Below are 14394 nucleotides of genomic sequence, written 5' to 3'. Positions count from 1 at the left end.
TGTTCATGAAAATGCTCCTAGATAGATTCGTTCATTTACCGCAACGATTTTTTATTCTACGACGCGAGGTGACTCAAGTGGTATTAGCATTCCTCTTCCGCAATTTAAAAATCTGATCACCATACACTACGCGTGCCGCTCACATGCGAGAAAGACGTGTAACTTTAACGCCGATCGGTTGCGATATTGCTGCAAAGTTGCCGATTCATGTGTCATGAATATTTACAAACGGCGGCACACATTCGCCGTATACCACTACCGAACTTTGTTTTTCCCGCATAATGTTGATTCGCTTAATCGAACGTTCATGAACCGTTTACCTACGAGGGCAAGAAAGCGATTATTTGCTTGCATTATTTTTCGATTATTTTTCGATGAAACGCGGCCTCACAAGCTACTAACTGTCCGCAAATAGCGCGAGTGACACGTGAAATTATGCTTTCGTTACTGCCATGCCGAAAGGATTCTGGCATTCGTTCGTCGAGCGTCATGGAGAGGCACGCAAATGCGGCTCGTGTGATCGCCCGACCGATCCGTGTGTGCCTATTGCGATTAGTCATAGTCAATATACAAGGTGTCCCAAAGATCTCTCTCTCTCTTTCTCTCTCTCTCTCTCTCTCTCTCTCTCTCTCTCTCTCTCTCTCTCTCTCAAACCTTATAGGGAGATAAATTAATCTACACGAGAGAAACAGTGAGCAAAATTTGGTTGAGTATACGTGAGTAATAGTAACATCATTATGTTGATTAAAAAGTTTTAAGTGGTCTGATTAAAATAATTTTATTCAGATGACAAAACTTTATAATTGACACAACGATATTACTTCATTACTCACGTATCAACTGAAGTTTTGCTTGCTAGTACAAAACATTTTTCTTGGTGTACTCACCGATAAAATGCAAATGATTTTTAAGTTACACACTATCGGAAGGAATCGAGCATATTAACAATCGCAGGTTCTTCCTTATAGAAAAGGAAATGGTTGTGCGTACGAACAGATAAATTGCGTTTCCGAAATCACATTTCGGGAATCACATCGCGATTTCCTTTGTTGCTTAAACGACGTGACAATCTTATTTTTGATACGCTCTATTGCTCGCGCAAGTATTCTAAGAAAAAAAAAAAAACGTGTAGTTGAAGGTCGTAAAATTTATTGCATCCACAGTCGTGGCAGTCACGTGATTCGTATTGCGCACGATTCGATGGAGACGCACGGAATGTTTAAAATGGCGATAAATCACGCCAAACGAATATTATATTTTCTGCAATACCGTTTCACGTCGTCCGTTCCGTATTATCCGTTGCAAAACGCTTCAGCGGCGATTTTCAGAGCTCGAAACAACAAACGCTCCAGCACCGCGAATTCCAAACAGATCGCACACACAATGTTCGCGTATCCAATATTCGCGTGCCTGCCTGCGCTCAACGGTTTCAAACGAACTGCGGTGCTGTGCGCCGCTGATTGGAAATTCGATTCCCGCGAACGTATCCGTTCGTTTGACCCGAGATCTTGGTTTTCGCAACGCCTGACCCTTTTCCGCGAAAACGCGTGCAAGAAATCGCAGGATGTAGCGTGTCTTTGTGAACGCATGCCGTACGAGCTGCGCGCGCTGAAAGATACAACACGCTTGGCTCAAAGACTCAGGCAGTGATTCAGGCACCATCAAATAAAACGCTTCTATCGTTCTATCGTCCTATTATTCTATTTATCCTTCTTCCCTGTATGCAATACAAAATGGTGCGTTAATAAGCGATAATTAAATTGTAAATTGACAAACGAATTAATTAGAAACGAATACGCGTGTAATACTTTTATATCTCCGATTTGTCGAATTTGTCACCGACGTGTAGTACAGCCGGGACGCGCTCGAGACGAGTCACGTGTCGCATCACTTTGCCGCGTGTAGTACGAGCTTCTCTGCCGTAAGATTGTCGCGCGCCGAAGACGACGATAGTTTCGAGCACCGCGTTTCCGCGATGACAACGATGTCGCGCGTCCGCACAACGCGCCGTGAAACTCCGGACGGACGGAACGTTACTGGAAACTGGGCCCCTATCGCTCCGCCACGCCGACGTTTCTTTTCTTCCTCTTTCCTCTACTTGCGCCGAGACACCTACACTTAGGTATCTCACGCGTGCGTTGGGCTACATGCGTATCACCTGCACACACGCTTAATGTATGCATATCCTCGTGGCGAGTGACGGCGTAAGTCTGATAATGCGGGAATACGACCGGGAATATCGCAGCTCGTTCGTACCGATGATGCAGCTCACACCGTCGCGATTATCTATTTTTTTTTATTTTTTATTATCCGGCGAAGGACACAGCGCTTTCGATATGATTATCAAGAAGACTTCGAATGATGGCTGCTAATACATTATTGGCAGATCTATTCATACACTGACGACAAATAAATCTATAAAGCTGATTTAGAGTAAGGAAGGTCAAGAGACACAGAACAGTTTAAAGCGAATGCGTGGGAAAGAATTATTAAGCATAGAGGATCGTTGCAGTAATATGTATTTAAGGATAACAGTTCATGAATTTCACTGACATGAGGGCATTGCCACAGGAAGGAAAAATGATGAAGCGCCTCTTATAAGTTTGATTACTATTGTATGGAAATGTGAGAAATCGGTGTCACAATTATTGCATCATTATCAACACATGCAACTTTAAATTTAAGATAGGCCAGTGTATTCAGTGCGAAGAAAATGTCTATATATTGTATATTTATTATATTTTTGATATTTTAGATATTTCTAACGTTACTATCATCTATCGAATGACAAACTTTTCAAACAATTCATGCGTGTCTATCATGTTTATTCTTGCAAAAGATGCGAGTTAATTAAGGGATTAATAATCGAAAAATTCGTTAAGTATGTATTACGGAAACAATATAATGAACAAAAAAAAGTTAAATAATCGCAATACTTATAAATACTCATACAACGGATTTTTTTGTAGATATATCAACATTAAATTTAACATATATGGATAATGATTGGACTTTAGATTTAGTATGTATCTGTATGAAATTTAGAGATATGTTTTAAATGCGTAATACGAGTAATTTTTCGCCGATTTGATCTTTTATCGCGTTTATATTCGTGTCACGAACAAAGGTGCTTTGAGAATAACACGAAACTCGACGCGATATGGAGTGACTCAGCGTTTATAGATTAGTGTCAGTTGCGCGCGTACGATAGGAAACCTTTACACCTCAACACGAAGTTAAAACAATATCGTTACAAAAAATATTCATGTTATTCTTATCTATCGTACGTTAAAATGATATAACTCCTATTTATTATTTATTATTATTGTTATTATAATTATAATCATAATTATAAAACAGATATCTTTAAATTAATGTCTCTCCAAATACGTAATATTGCAATAAATTATATTTTTTTGTAAACATGTATACATACTTGTAAGTTAAAAGGATACATAATTGTATATGTGATAATTAATTATAAATTAACCAATTAGACATAATTATAAAGAATTTTAAATAATATTAATATTGTTAGTATACTGAGTTGAATATAATATTATTAAAATATTAGATTTCTTTAGAGTTATTTATTTTTTGCCGACTCTTTCTTTATTGAGAAATATCATATTTAGAAAATCGTGTTTCCGCAGACGTGTTACGTAAACACATGTGAAGACTAAAGTAATATTATCTCTCGACTATCGCGTAAATACACAGTCTCTTAGCGAAGTAAACGTGTCCTGCTTTGTGTCACTTTTTCCTTCATTCTATTGTAACAGTACGATTTTGTGTAGGTCCTTTACAGTCTCAACTGCTAATACAAACCAGATGCTATTACCTTTTTCTTATATTTCACTTTCGAAGTTATACATTTTTGCAAGCCAACATAAATCTGACCTGAAATCGTTACACACAAAAGCTAGGCACATCAAAGTCGAACACACAAAATATAAGTTTTCGACATTAACAGTTTTTAAAGACTTGTAAAATCTAAATAAAAATTAGTTTACATTATTTTATAATCTTAATTTACCTTGTTACATATCTCTATAACTACGCGTAAATATAGTTGAAAAATTTGGCTAAATAATTGTTGAGTAGAAGTGTACTTGATTTTATTCTGAAAATTATAAGAATGTTAACTAAAAGATTGTTTAGATTTGACCTTCTTTTCGCCTAATTGATGTTCATTTAGAAATTAATGTGTAAGATCTCGATAGAATTTCAGTCTCATAGAATGGAATCAATTTCTGGAATTTGAAAACTCACGCAAATACATTTTATTGAAGCATAAAAATTTCTTTATTAACTGAAATATTTATTTATTTATTAGCTTACGTATCTCTAGCCAGGATTTCATTATATAAACTATTGAAATAATTTAAGCGCCTTTCTATTGAAATATAAATTCCTGTATTCAAGGGACACGTACTAAGTCACGCGCAGAAAATAGCAAGTTGAGTATCTGTTTGAAAATACTTTAGATTATATCATCTGGATAACGGATTAACTTTGCAGTAGATTTAATCAATAATCAGGTTTTCGATTATATAAGAGTATTTATTTTTGTTTTATGTCTCTTAGAAACGGAAAGATAACAATTTATTTATTTATTAAAAAATTGAAGACGATATTTATAAATAAATTCGGTATATATAAGAACGCAACGGTTGTGACTGTCCGATAATCTGAGAGACTTTGAAGAACATTTTTGTAATTCTAAGGATTCTACGTAAATAAAAATTCTTTGAAAAATTTATGAGTTTATGACTCCTTCGGAAAAAGAAGGGAATTTGTGTAAACTTATTTTGGTGTCCTTGGATTATTTGATTCAATGGCTCTTTCAATTCTTTTTTTTTTATTTCAATGGCAAAAATCCTTGCTAAAATCAAGTATAATTGTCGGTATGGTTGCCGCGCGCGCACACTAAGTTAAATCAAAACATTGATTATTAATAAAATTATTGCATGTACATACGTAAAATGTAATAATGAGTGGCTATAGTATAATTTCGTTCTCTATAATATTGACAAACAAAAGAACGGAAAGATCCGCAGGTTAACACTCAAGCCGCTCGAAGTGCTCGAACGGCGTGAGCAGAGGGAAGGAGGAAAGAGAAGGGAAAAAGGAAGCTAACGCGCCGAGCAACACGCATGCGTGTGAATACTCGGTTCGCTGATTCGTCGACAGTGGCGCGCGACGTCGATACGTAGGCTGATCGAGGCGACACAGGACACAGCCAGACAGAACTCGCAGTTCATCCCAACGTGTGAGAGATCGCTTGGCTTTTTCGCTCACACAAAGGCTGTATTTCGATCTTCCACACCGGTTGACGCACGCAGATCTCGTACTCCAGGAGACGGAGAGAGGACACAAAGGAATATTTCGACCAAGTATCTTTGGAAATACACGAGGTACGTAGAAACCAGCGAAAAACGAGAAGTGTATTTCGTCGCGGCCATGTTGAACCGGCGGCAATGTTTTTATCATCGTCTATCACGTGATATACCGCTGTAATTGTATGCGCTAAGCGCGCAATATCATGTTCGCTGATGTTCATACGTGCTGTTTACGATTAATCTAAGCTAGATTTTCTGTACGAAGAACGTGACTCGATATAAAGTGCGTATCAACCACTGTAATCGTGATCTCGCGTAGCATCGCTCGTTTTTTTTTCTACTGCGTAGTTCCGACCAAGGGCAACAAACCACGTGTTGTATTATTTCGAAGAACTTTCGATGTATATATTGAAGAAATCTTGTGTATATAAGGGGAAAAGAGCTTTCGGGGGAAAGAGGGGGGAGGGCAGAATTTCATGGATATACATACATATAGGAAGCATTCTATCTTTATTCCTGACTGAATATCGAACAAAAGATTTGCTCTTTTTTCTTTCTTGCACAATGTACTTTTTCTTTTTTTCTCTCTTCAACGAAAAAAAAGGGCGCAATAAATTCAGGTCTAAAAAAATAGGCCTAAAGGCACAACTTTTTGTGTGATCTGTCTCCTAGGGAAACTTTCAACTGTGTTGTGTGCATCCGTTTTTTCATTATTTTGTTGTAAACATTTCAAACCTTGAAAAAAATTGAATAAACTGTGGAGTAAAGCTATAAAGTTCTATATTCTTGTGTATTTCTGGATGTCATATATATGAGAATCAAATATAATATTTAAGATTTATCATAAAATAAAAACTTTGAACCTTCTTCCTGTTTGATTTTTATTTTCTCAACACATATTTCTAAGCAAAAGCTGACGTGTGCAAAAAAAGCAGTACAACTTCTCAAGCACTAACAGAAACTCATATTTATTACAAAGCACTTTTATAAAACATTGCAGTTTTATAAAAATGTACAATGGAGGAATATTAAATCTTAAAAATAAGAATTAGAATTTTAAAATCAGCTTTCTCATTGAACACAAATAATAGATTATGTTGTATATCGTATGACTCATTTATATTTTACATTTTATTCCTATTGACTGTGTGTTTAATGTTCATTGACTATAAAAGTCTAATTCTTATTCCTAATATCCAATAATCCATCCCATCCTAAGACTAGGTTATTTTCTATTTAATTTTTTAAATTAAATAAAATACTTTACAAAGTCATATGTAATTGTTTGTAAAAAATTGTTAATATTTATACATTATTAAGTGAAATATATGAATAGAATTTTAACAAAATCGATGTAAATGTTCGGATTATCAATGTCACTCTAAAAAAGTATAAAATTATTTTCTGTCAATTTAACTCGTCACATGTTACAATTATCTCATTAGTTTAATCACAAATTTATCTATCATTATTATCGTAATTTATACATTTAATTATATTTTTATTAGATGAAATTACATTTGTTTTGTAAATTCTTATTAGATTAAATTACACTTGTCTCGTAAACTTGTTGAGATATTGTTAAAGCATGATTTATATTGTTAAAACAATTTTTTCATATAAAATTTTCCAATTGAATTACATACTATACGTACATTTAACATGTAATATCCATTGCTATAGGTAAAAATGGAAGAGCAGTGGGGTGATGATACATTGGACTTTTCTCAGCCGCCAGCAACTGTATCCTCCGTAAGATCATTTAAATAATTTTTTATACAATGGAAATATATTTATATATACTACAAAAATAAAGTAATAATAAAATAATCATACAATATTGATATTGTTTTTACAGTTTGAAGAAGGACGGGCCCCTTGCCGCGGTAAAGGACGTGGTGCAATTATACACAATAACAATGAGACAGATTATAGTATAGGAGGTTACAATAATAGCAAACAAACAGAGTGGGAGGAAAATTATGATAGTAATACCAACAATGAAGATCCTGAAAATAATAAATATAATGGCGATCGTAGCAATAGATTTGGAGGACGCAACAGACAAGATGGTGACAGACCGCGTTATGAAAATAACAGAGGCGACGATGATAGTAGGTGGCAAGGCAATAGGAACAATGGTAGGCGAAACAGGGATAATGATGATGGCGAAGATAACTGTTATGGCGGAAACGATGGAAGCAGACCTAGGAGAGATAGAGATGATAGAGGTGGACGAGGAGGAAGAGGAGGAGGCGGAAGAGGTGGTGGAAGAGGCGGTGGTAGAAACAGGGATGATGATGATAATGATGAGGGCTACAGTAATTTTGAAAACAGAGGACGCAAACAAAATGATGAATCTAAAGATGAAGAACCAAAGAAGAAAGAGCATTATGTTCCGCCAGAATGTCCTGATGATGAAGGTTACTTATTTGGAAATGATGTGTCAGTGGGCATAAACTTTAATAAATATGATGACATCGAAGTAAAGGTAAGCGGTGAAGATGCACCACGTCCGATACAATCTTTCGAGAAATCCGGTCTCAGAGATATTTTGTTGGAGAATATTAAGAAGTCGAGTTATACGAAGCCTACTCCTGTTCAAAAGTACGCTATTCCAATTATAATGAGCGGCCGTGATTTAATGGCTTGCGCGCAAACAGGTTCGGGCAAAACTGCGGCATTTGTACTTCCTATCTTACATACTTTGTTAGAGAATCCAAAAGATTTAGTTAAAACATCCACTTCATGCGAACCACACGCAATTATTATATCGCCTACACGCGAGCTCACCGCGCAGATTTATTCACAAGTCAAGAAATTTTCTTTGAATTCTTTCATACGTGTAGAGATGGTTTATGGAGGAACATCAGTTATGCATCAAACGAATAAGGTGCTCAACGGTTGCCACATTTTAGTCGCAACTCCAGGCAGACTGTTAGATTTTATTGGACGAGGCAAGATTAGACTTTCTTCTTTACGTTTCTTTGTGTTAGATGAAGCTGACAGAATGCTCGACTTGGGTTTCCTGCCCGATATTGAAAAGATTATAGATCATGACACAATGATAGCTGCAGATGAAAAGCAAACCCTTATGTTCTCCGCTACTTTCCCAAATGAGATACAAGAACTCGCAGGTAGATTTTTGCGAAATTATTTATTCCTCGCAGTTGGGATTATCGGTGGCGCCTGCACTGATGTAGAACAGAACTTCTATCAAGCATCTGGTCAGTCCGACAAGCGAAAATTGTTAAAAGAACTTATAGAGAAACAGAACCAACTGGGTAATCTAGAAGGAACTTTAGTATTTGTCGAACAGAAAAGACACACAGACTTTATCGCTGCTTTCTTATCGGAAAGCAATTATCCAACAACCAGTATACATGGCGATAGATTACAAAGAGAACGAGAAGAAGCTCTATCCGAGTTTAAGCGAGGAAAAATGTTGATTTTGGTAGCAACGGCGGTTGCCGCACGAGGCTTGGATATTAAAAACGTTTCACATGTTATTAACTTTGATTTGCCAAAGACGATCGACGAATACGTTCATAGAATCGGACGAACTGGTCGAGTTGGAAATCGCGGAAAAGCGACTTCATTTTTTGATTCAAGTTCTGATATGGCTCTTAGTGATGATTTGATTAAAATTTTGAAACAAGCCGGTCAGCCAGTACCTGACTGGTTAGAATCTGGCGGCGGTGGCGGATCCAGATCCTTCATGCCAGGAAAGGGTAGACGATTTGGCGGGGAAGATATTAGAGGCGTAAGTAATGCTACTTTTAAATTTCTTGAATATTAGTAATATAATTTATTTTTATTATATTCAGAGTATATTTCTATTGAATATTAAAAATTCAGTATTACAAGTTATTGTAAATTGTGAAGAATTCTTTGATCAAATCAGGACTTTTGATAAACACGTGGTATAAATATGAATAGTAAAAATTCTGTATTACAAATTATTATAAATCGAGAATTCTTTGATCGAATTGAAGCTTTTAATAAATACGTGAATAAATACATATGCAATATTTTTCTGTACAGAACAAGGATGCGTACGGAGGTGAATCATATGATGATGTTGGTTACGCACCTCCTACACCAGCAGAACCAGAAGAACAATGGTAGATTAGATGCATCGTGTGAGATTCTACTTAACTTTTTTTTTTTAATTTTAAAATATGATATTAGAGATGTGTGCGAATTAAAATTTTTTGACGCCGAATCGAATCAAATTGTTGAAACATTATTTTTAACCAATAATATTATCATTGGGTTGAATTTTATTATATAAAATAAAAGATTTATGTAAAGTAATACTGATTATATGATATAAAATGATTTTATATATTTTATCATATAAGTCATATTTTATACATGTTCTATTTGTCGATATAAAATATGTAATTCGTATTTGAAATTTGTAGACTCAAAATTTTCATTAATTTGAATTATTCAAATCGATTCGAATATTATCTGATTTAATTTGATTCAATTCGTACTCGATAGTTTTACATCTCTAATCAATGTATTAGAGTATATGAGCAACGATGACAATTTATTTTTGTTTCCTTAAGTTTTCTACTATATGATATCACAAAGTTCCTTACTGGTGAGAAAAAATGTAAGATACGTTCGAATTTATATTTCTACCTCAATCGTAAGCACAGAATCGACAGGGTTTCAATTATAGTACAGGGTTTTATTTATAGTAAGTTTTAAATCGTATGAAGAAGTTTTTAGATGATATACACTTACATTATTTCCATTGTTGTGTAAACCATAGGTTATTGAAAAAAATCAATTTGTTTAGTGTTAATAATTATGATTAATTTTTTTTCTTCTTTAATGAAGATGTTAGTCTTAATATGATATTCATAAATAATTCTTTGATAGTAGAAGTTTAAGATAGATTTCGTGGAATATATTGCCTCATAAAATATAAAATAATAATTTTTCCTATTGTAGCTTTACATGTACTTTATTCATTTATGTTAATCTAAAGCTTCTGTGAATGTATTTTATTAGCCTACAAAACATTTAAAACTTGTGATAACATGAAGTATGTTCTAATATAAAGTTATATTCTTTATCTTGCGCGAATCATCGAAGTTAAAAAAATATTCATGTTTTATGATATTACTTCGTTACAAAATACTGCGATATTTCGTTCTTTGATCTTATTTTTATACGTTATGATAACAAAATATAATAAAGTTTTATACTTTTATAAACAAATTTTTGGTTATATTTTTTTCTAAAATAAATTGTTTTAATAGATTCCAACATATTGACAGAAATTAGCACATTATTACTATTATTAAAATTACAAGTTTATTTTACGTGAATTTCAATGAAAGTTACGCTAGGGAACTTTTGTGATTTTTTTTCATTTTTTGTTTCTATTCTGAATTAAATATAATTTTTATTGTTCATTCACATTGATTTAATGAATTAGATTTCGTATACTAATAAAATAAACTGGCACACAAAAAGTATTTAAAAGATATCTTTCACTTTAAAGAATGATTGATTTTATTTTCTCTTTTGTAATTAAAAATTATTAAAGTATAACGCTAAAAATTATTAAAGTATAACTCTAAAAGTCTCGTAAAAATTCTTGAATAAACGCGTCTTTATATTATATATTTTTTCAAATATCTGTTTTTTTTATTTCATACATTAATAAAGCGATAGGATTTTAATATCAGGAGAAGAATGTACAATGATATAAGCAATAGTACTACTTACCGTCGTTCATGGCCATGTCCATTAGATGCAAATCCTCGTCATTGAGTAGGGATGAAAGAAATCCATCAGTAGTTTGGTTGATGGAATCTGTCGTCGGTGTATGATAATACATCATATCGTTAGGTTCAGACTTGTAACTCGCACCGCTCTCTGCACCCATTGGTTCGCTACTGTTTGTTAAATTCATCGATGTTGCCACAGCTGAACCCAAATTCGACGACCCACCTGTAACAGTGAGCAGCTTAGTTCAGACAATGAAATTTCTTAGATGATATTATAAGATTACTGTATTTCCCCTTTTTTTTCATACAAAAAATGATGACATTGGCCGGAGTTTGTACGAGTGTGAATGCGTGAATGAAAAATCATTATAAATTACGCTTTAGAGATTGTATAACGTATGTATGAGTCTTGCCGTTAGTACAGAAAATATTTTGCCTAAAAGTCGACTTTCGTACTCTAATGCACACATTAGCTTCATTTAACTAAACAATAGAAATTCATATGAGATTAGTATCAGAGAGAAAAAGTGATAATATATGACATAATATAAAATAGGAACAAAAAACTTCCGTACACAACTTCGGGCAACACTCACCCACATTGTGGTAAGGTCCTGTTGAATTGAGATCCCCCACCGGAGGCGCTAAGGTAGGATTATGAAGCAATACATTACGTTGCGCCTCGTAATGACTGTGACTTATGCCGTGTCCTGGATATCCAGGATGCGCGGGATGTGCGAAATGATCCGGTCCTCCCGGCAGGGATAAAAGAGATGCGAGATCTTGCCACCGCTGTTCCATGCTCACCGCTCGCATGAATGGCATGCGACCCTGAAACGAATAAATTTTTTTCTGAAATTTTTCTTAAATTAATTTTTCTCTCTCCTCTCTTCATACGTGATACATGATTTCAATGCTTCTTACATTAAGTAATAATTAAAACTAATAAATTTGAATTTTTTTAATTAGTCTCAGAATATTATATATTCCGCGCTTACTTGTATATTGCAAATATTAAATTTAATAATAAATTAAAACGAGAGCTATTTCATTTTAACGTTTAGAATTTAAAATTTTATAACTGAAGCAACTTTATTTTACGCAAAATATGTATATTGCAATTAATATCGATTTCATCGAATTCCTAACAATTTTCATTCGTGCTCGGAACCAAATCACGAAATTCTACACGGTCGTCGACCCTCCTAGCAATTATCTTATCTGGTACATCCTATTATCATAGAATCGAACATCCATCGATCGAATGTCACGCAAGAGGAATCCCCGAACCGACGTGCCTGTCAAATGTCAACCAGGTAGACACCTGGATTCCAAGGAGACAGGAACCCCGCTGATCGCGTAGGTGTTGGCTGCACGTAAGATCGGTAAAGGATATTAATAACAGCGATACTGCGTGTCAAAAGTATCCTTTCCCCCTTGTAAGGGCATGCATCAATCGTGATCGCGCGTCAATCAATGCAGAAATTATGACGGACGAAATTTATGATTAAAAAATACATTTTATAAGTAGCCAAATAAATTATGTGCCACGAATGGAATTTAATTCGTCGAAACGAACGCGACGAATACTTGAGGAAACCCAATTATTAATTTTTATTATCCTCCGCCAGCACGAGCAAAGGTCGTGCGTTATAAGTGCGTGAAATAAATGTACAAATTAGTACATTAGATGTCGTATATTACACGGGTAAATAATAAACATCTTGTTTGCATATTTCTTGTACGCTTGTTAAGAGCGCGGAGTAATAACAGGAAACGTGAAATTATCTTCTTTCTCTCTCGAAACGCGCGTTTTACGCTTTCGAGGAAAAAACATCTGCGAATTTCATACGGTGTAGGCGAGTATAAAAATCTCTCCTCCCTCCTTCTCCCTTCCTGGCGACATGCGCGCGAAGAGAATCACGATTTGTCCGCTAATTGTGAGAGAACAGTCATTCGCTTGTATGTACTTTCACGAAATTTCTTCCCGTCCCAACTCGGCGAGTCGCGAGGAAGGGAAGGAGGACAGAGAGAGAGAGAGAGAGAGAAAAAGAAACGCGAGAGAAGCTGCATCGCGCGGCGTAAACGCGGTAGTGTTGCTGCCGGGGGTACGTACCCACACCGGCGCCTTAATGCACATAGGTATTGTCGCTAATGCGCCTGGGCGCAAGAAGAAGATGAATAGGGAAGCGCTGGCTGCCGCGCGGCTGGCTGTGCGCTGCGCGCCGGATTGTTGTTCGCGGGCGCATCAATCAGTCGCCGCGCCGCTGGTGCAATCTGTCGAGCGCGACGCCTTTAAGGCGATTCTCGCTTGTCAGCGCATCTGCCGGCTGTGTAGGCCGCGGCGGCGGCAGCGGCGGCGAAATGTAGGACGGGGGACTTTTGTTCCACGGCGATTTGTCGTGCAGCGCGGCGACGCACCGCACGTTTCTAATGGCCGGACTTTACGGCTCATCCTGCTTCGACGTAACGGCCGTGATTGAGTTATAGGAAAAAAGCGTGCGCCACGTTTAAGCCTCTCTCTTTCTCTCTCGCTGTCTTTTTTTTTCTCTCCCCCTTGCCTCTCCGCGCCGCGCCGCGGAGAGAAGGCGGCGATTACCGTCCGCGGACGCGATCAAGTGCGACAGCTTTTCGCCGCGCGTCGGAACGCGCGACTTCCAGTTTTCAATCATCCCCGGGAACACTCGAGATTCGTTATAGCTCGCGGCGGATTAATCCGTGACGGAGATCGTTAACGGACGCCGTCCGCGTAGCGCGAGGAACCGGACTTCTCTCCAACGGCAGATTAATTTGGAGTAAAGAGACGCGGTTGCGGACTTTTAATGGCTTAGGTTTTAGCCGAGCCTTCATTTTTCCACAATGCGAATACCAGTTCGTTCAATTTAAATTGTGGAGGAAGTAAGGACACTTACTTAGCCGCCAGGGTCTAGTGCCAAGCGATTAGATGCACACGAAGCGTGATTTATCGGATGCTGCCCGACATAGTCATTTCCATTCTGACGAATGGAAATTCGTCTCTCCACACAAATCGGTTTGGTATCTATGCGAGTGCGGTAAACGAACGCTGCGTTACGCATTCCTCCTCCTCGGCTACTGGCGCTTTATGATTTATGTACCACACAAGGTACGCACGTACACACACGCGCGCGCGCGCGCGCGTACACGATCTCGCTTCGCGTGCACGGGAGAGTCGTCGCGGAACGTATGAATCTGCGAGGAAAGATATCTGCGGCGGCAGATGTTTGAAACGCGCTGTCGAGGACTCGCTAGATTTCTTCCGAGATCTCTCTCTCTCTCTC

The 14394-nt window shown here is 36.7% G+C and overlaps 2 protein-coding genes across 6 annotated transcripts in view; one reads left to right on the top strand and one right to left on the bottom strand.

The window, feature by feature from the left end:
- LOC105840092 (segmentation protein cap'n'collar) overlaps positions 1–14394 on the bottom strand; it is a 105795-nt gene that overhangs the window by 15885 nt on the left and 75516 nt on the right. For 4 of the 5 annotated variants that reach the window (XM_036294422.1, XM_036294435.1, XM_036294437.1 and 1 more), the window contains exons 6-7: positions 11692–11926; positions 11094–11318 (exon numbers count right to left, since the gene is read on the bottom strand). In XM_036294422.1, the coding sequence (XP_036150315.1) occupies positions 11094–11318; positions 11692–11926 (460 nt within the window). The remainder of the gene's footprint in view (positions 1–11093; positions 11319–11691; positions 11927–14394) is intronic. The other variant, XM_036294428.1, reaches the window with a different exon arrangement.
- Positions 1810–10580, top strand: LOC105840093 (ATP-dependent RNA helicase vasa). The gene is made up of 4 exons (XM_012686851.3): positions 1810–5417; positions 7026–7094; positions 7201–9105; positions 9387–10580. Exons 2-4 carry the CDS (start codon positions 7032–7034, stop codon positions 9468–9470), a joined length of 2052 nt encoding a protein of 683 aa, XP_012542305.1. The 5' UTR covers positions 1810–5417; positions 7026–7031; the 3' UTR covers positions 9471–10580.

The sequence above is a fragment of the Monomorium pharaonis genome, chromosome 1 (genome assembly GCF_013373865.1).
Source record: "Monomorium pharaonis isolate MP-MQ-018 chromosome 1, ASM1337386v2, whole genome shotgun sequence".
In the NCBI taxonomy this organism is placed as follows: domain Eukaryota; kingdom Metazoa; phylum Arthropoda; class Insecta; order Hymenoptera; family Formicidae; genus Monomorium; species Monomorium pharaonis.
Note: the sequence above shows the minus strand (reverse complement) of the source record. Positions and strands in the feature narration are given on the sequence as shown.

Bases quoted from the DNA above. Each gene is read 5' to 3' on its own strand.
- LOC105840093 (XM_012686851.3), top strand. From the start codon at position 7,032: ATGGAAGAGCAGTGGGGTGATGATACATTGGACTTTTCTCAGCCGCCA. The intron at 7,095-7,200 runs GTAAGATCATTT...TTGTTTTTACAG, and splicing joins CGCCAGCAACTGTATCCTCC to TTTGAAGAAGGACGGGCCCC. The intron at 9,106-9,386 runs GTAAGTAATGCT...TTTTCTGTACAG, and splicing joins GCGGGGAAGATATTAGAGGC to AACAAGGATGCGTACGGAGG.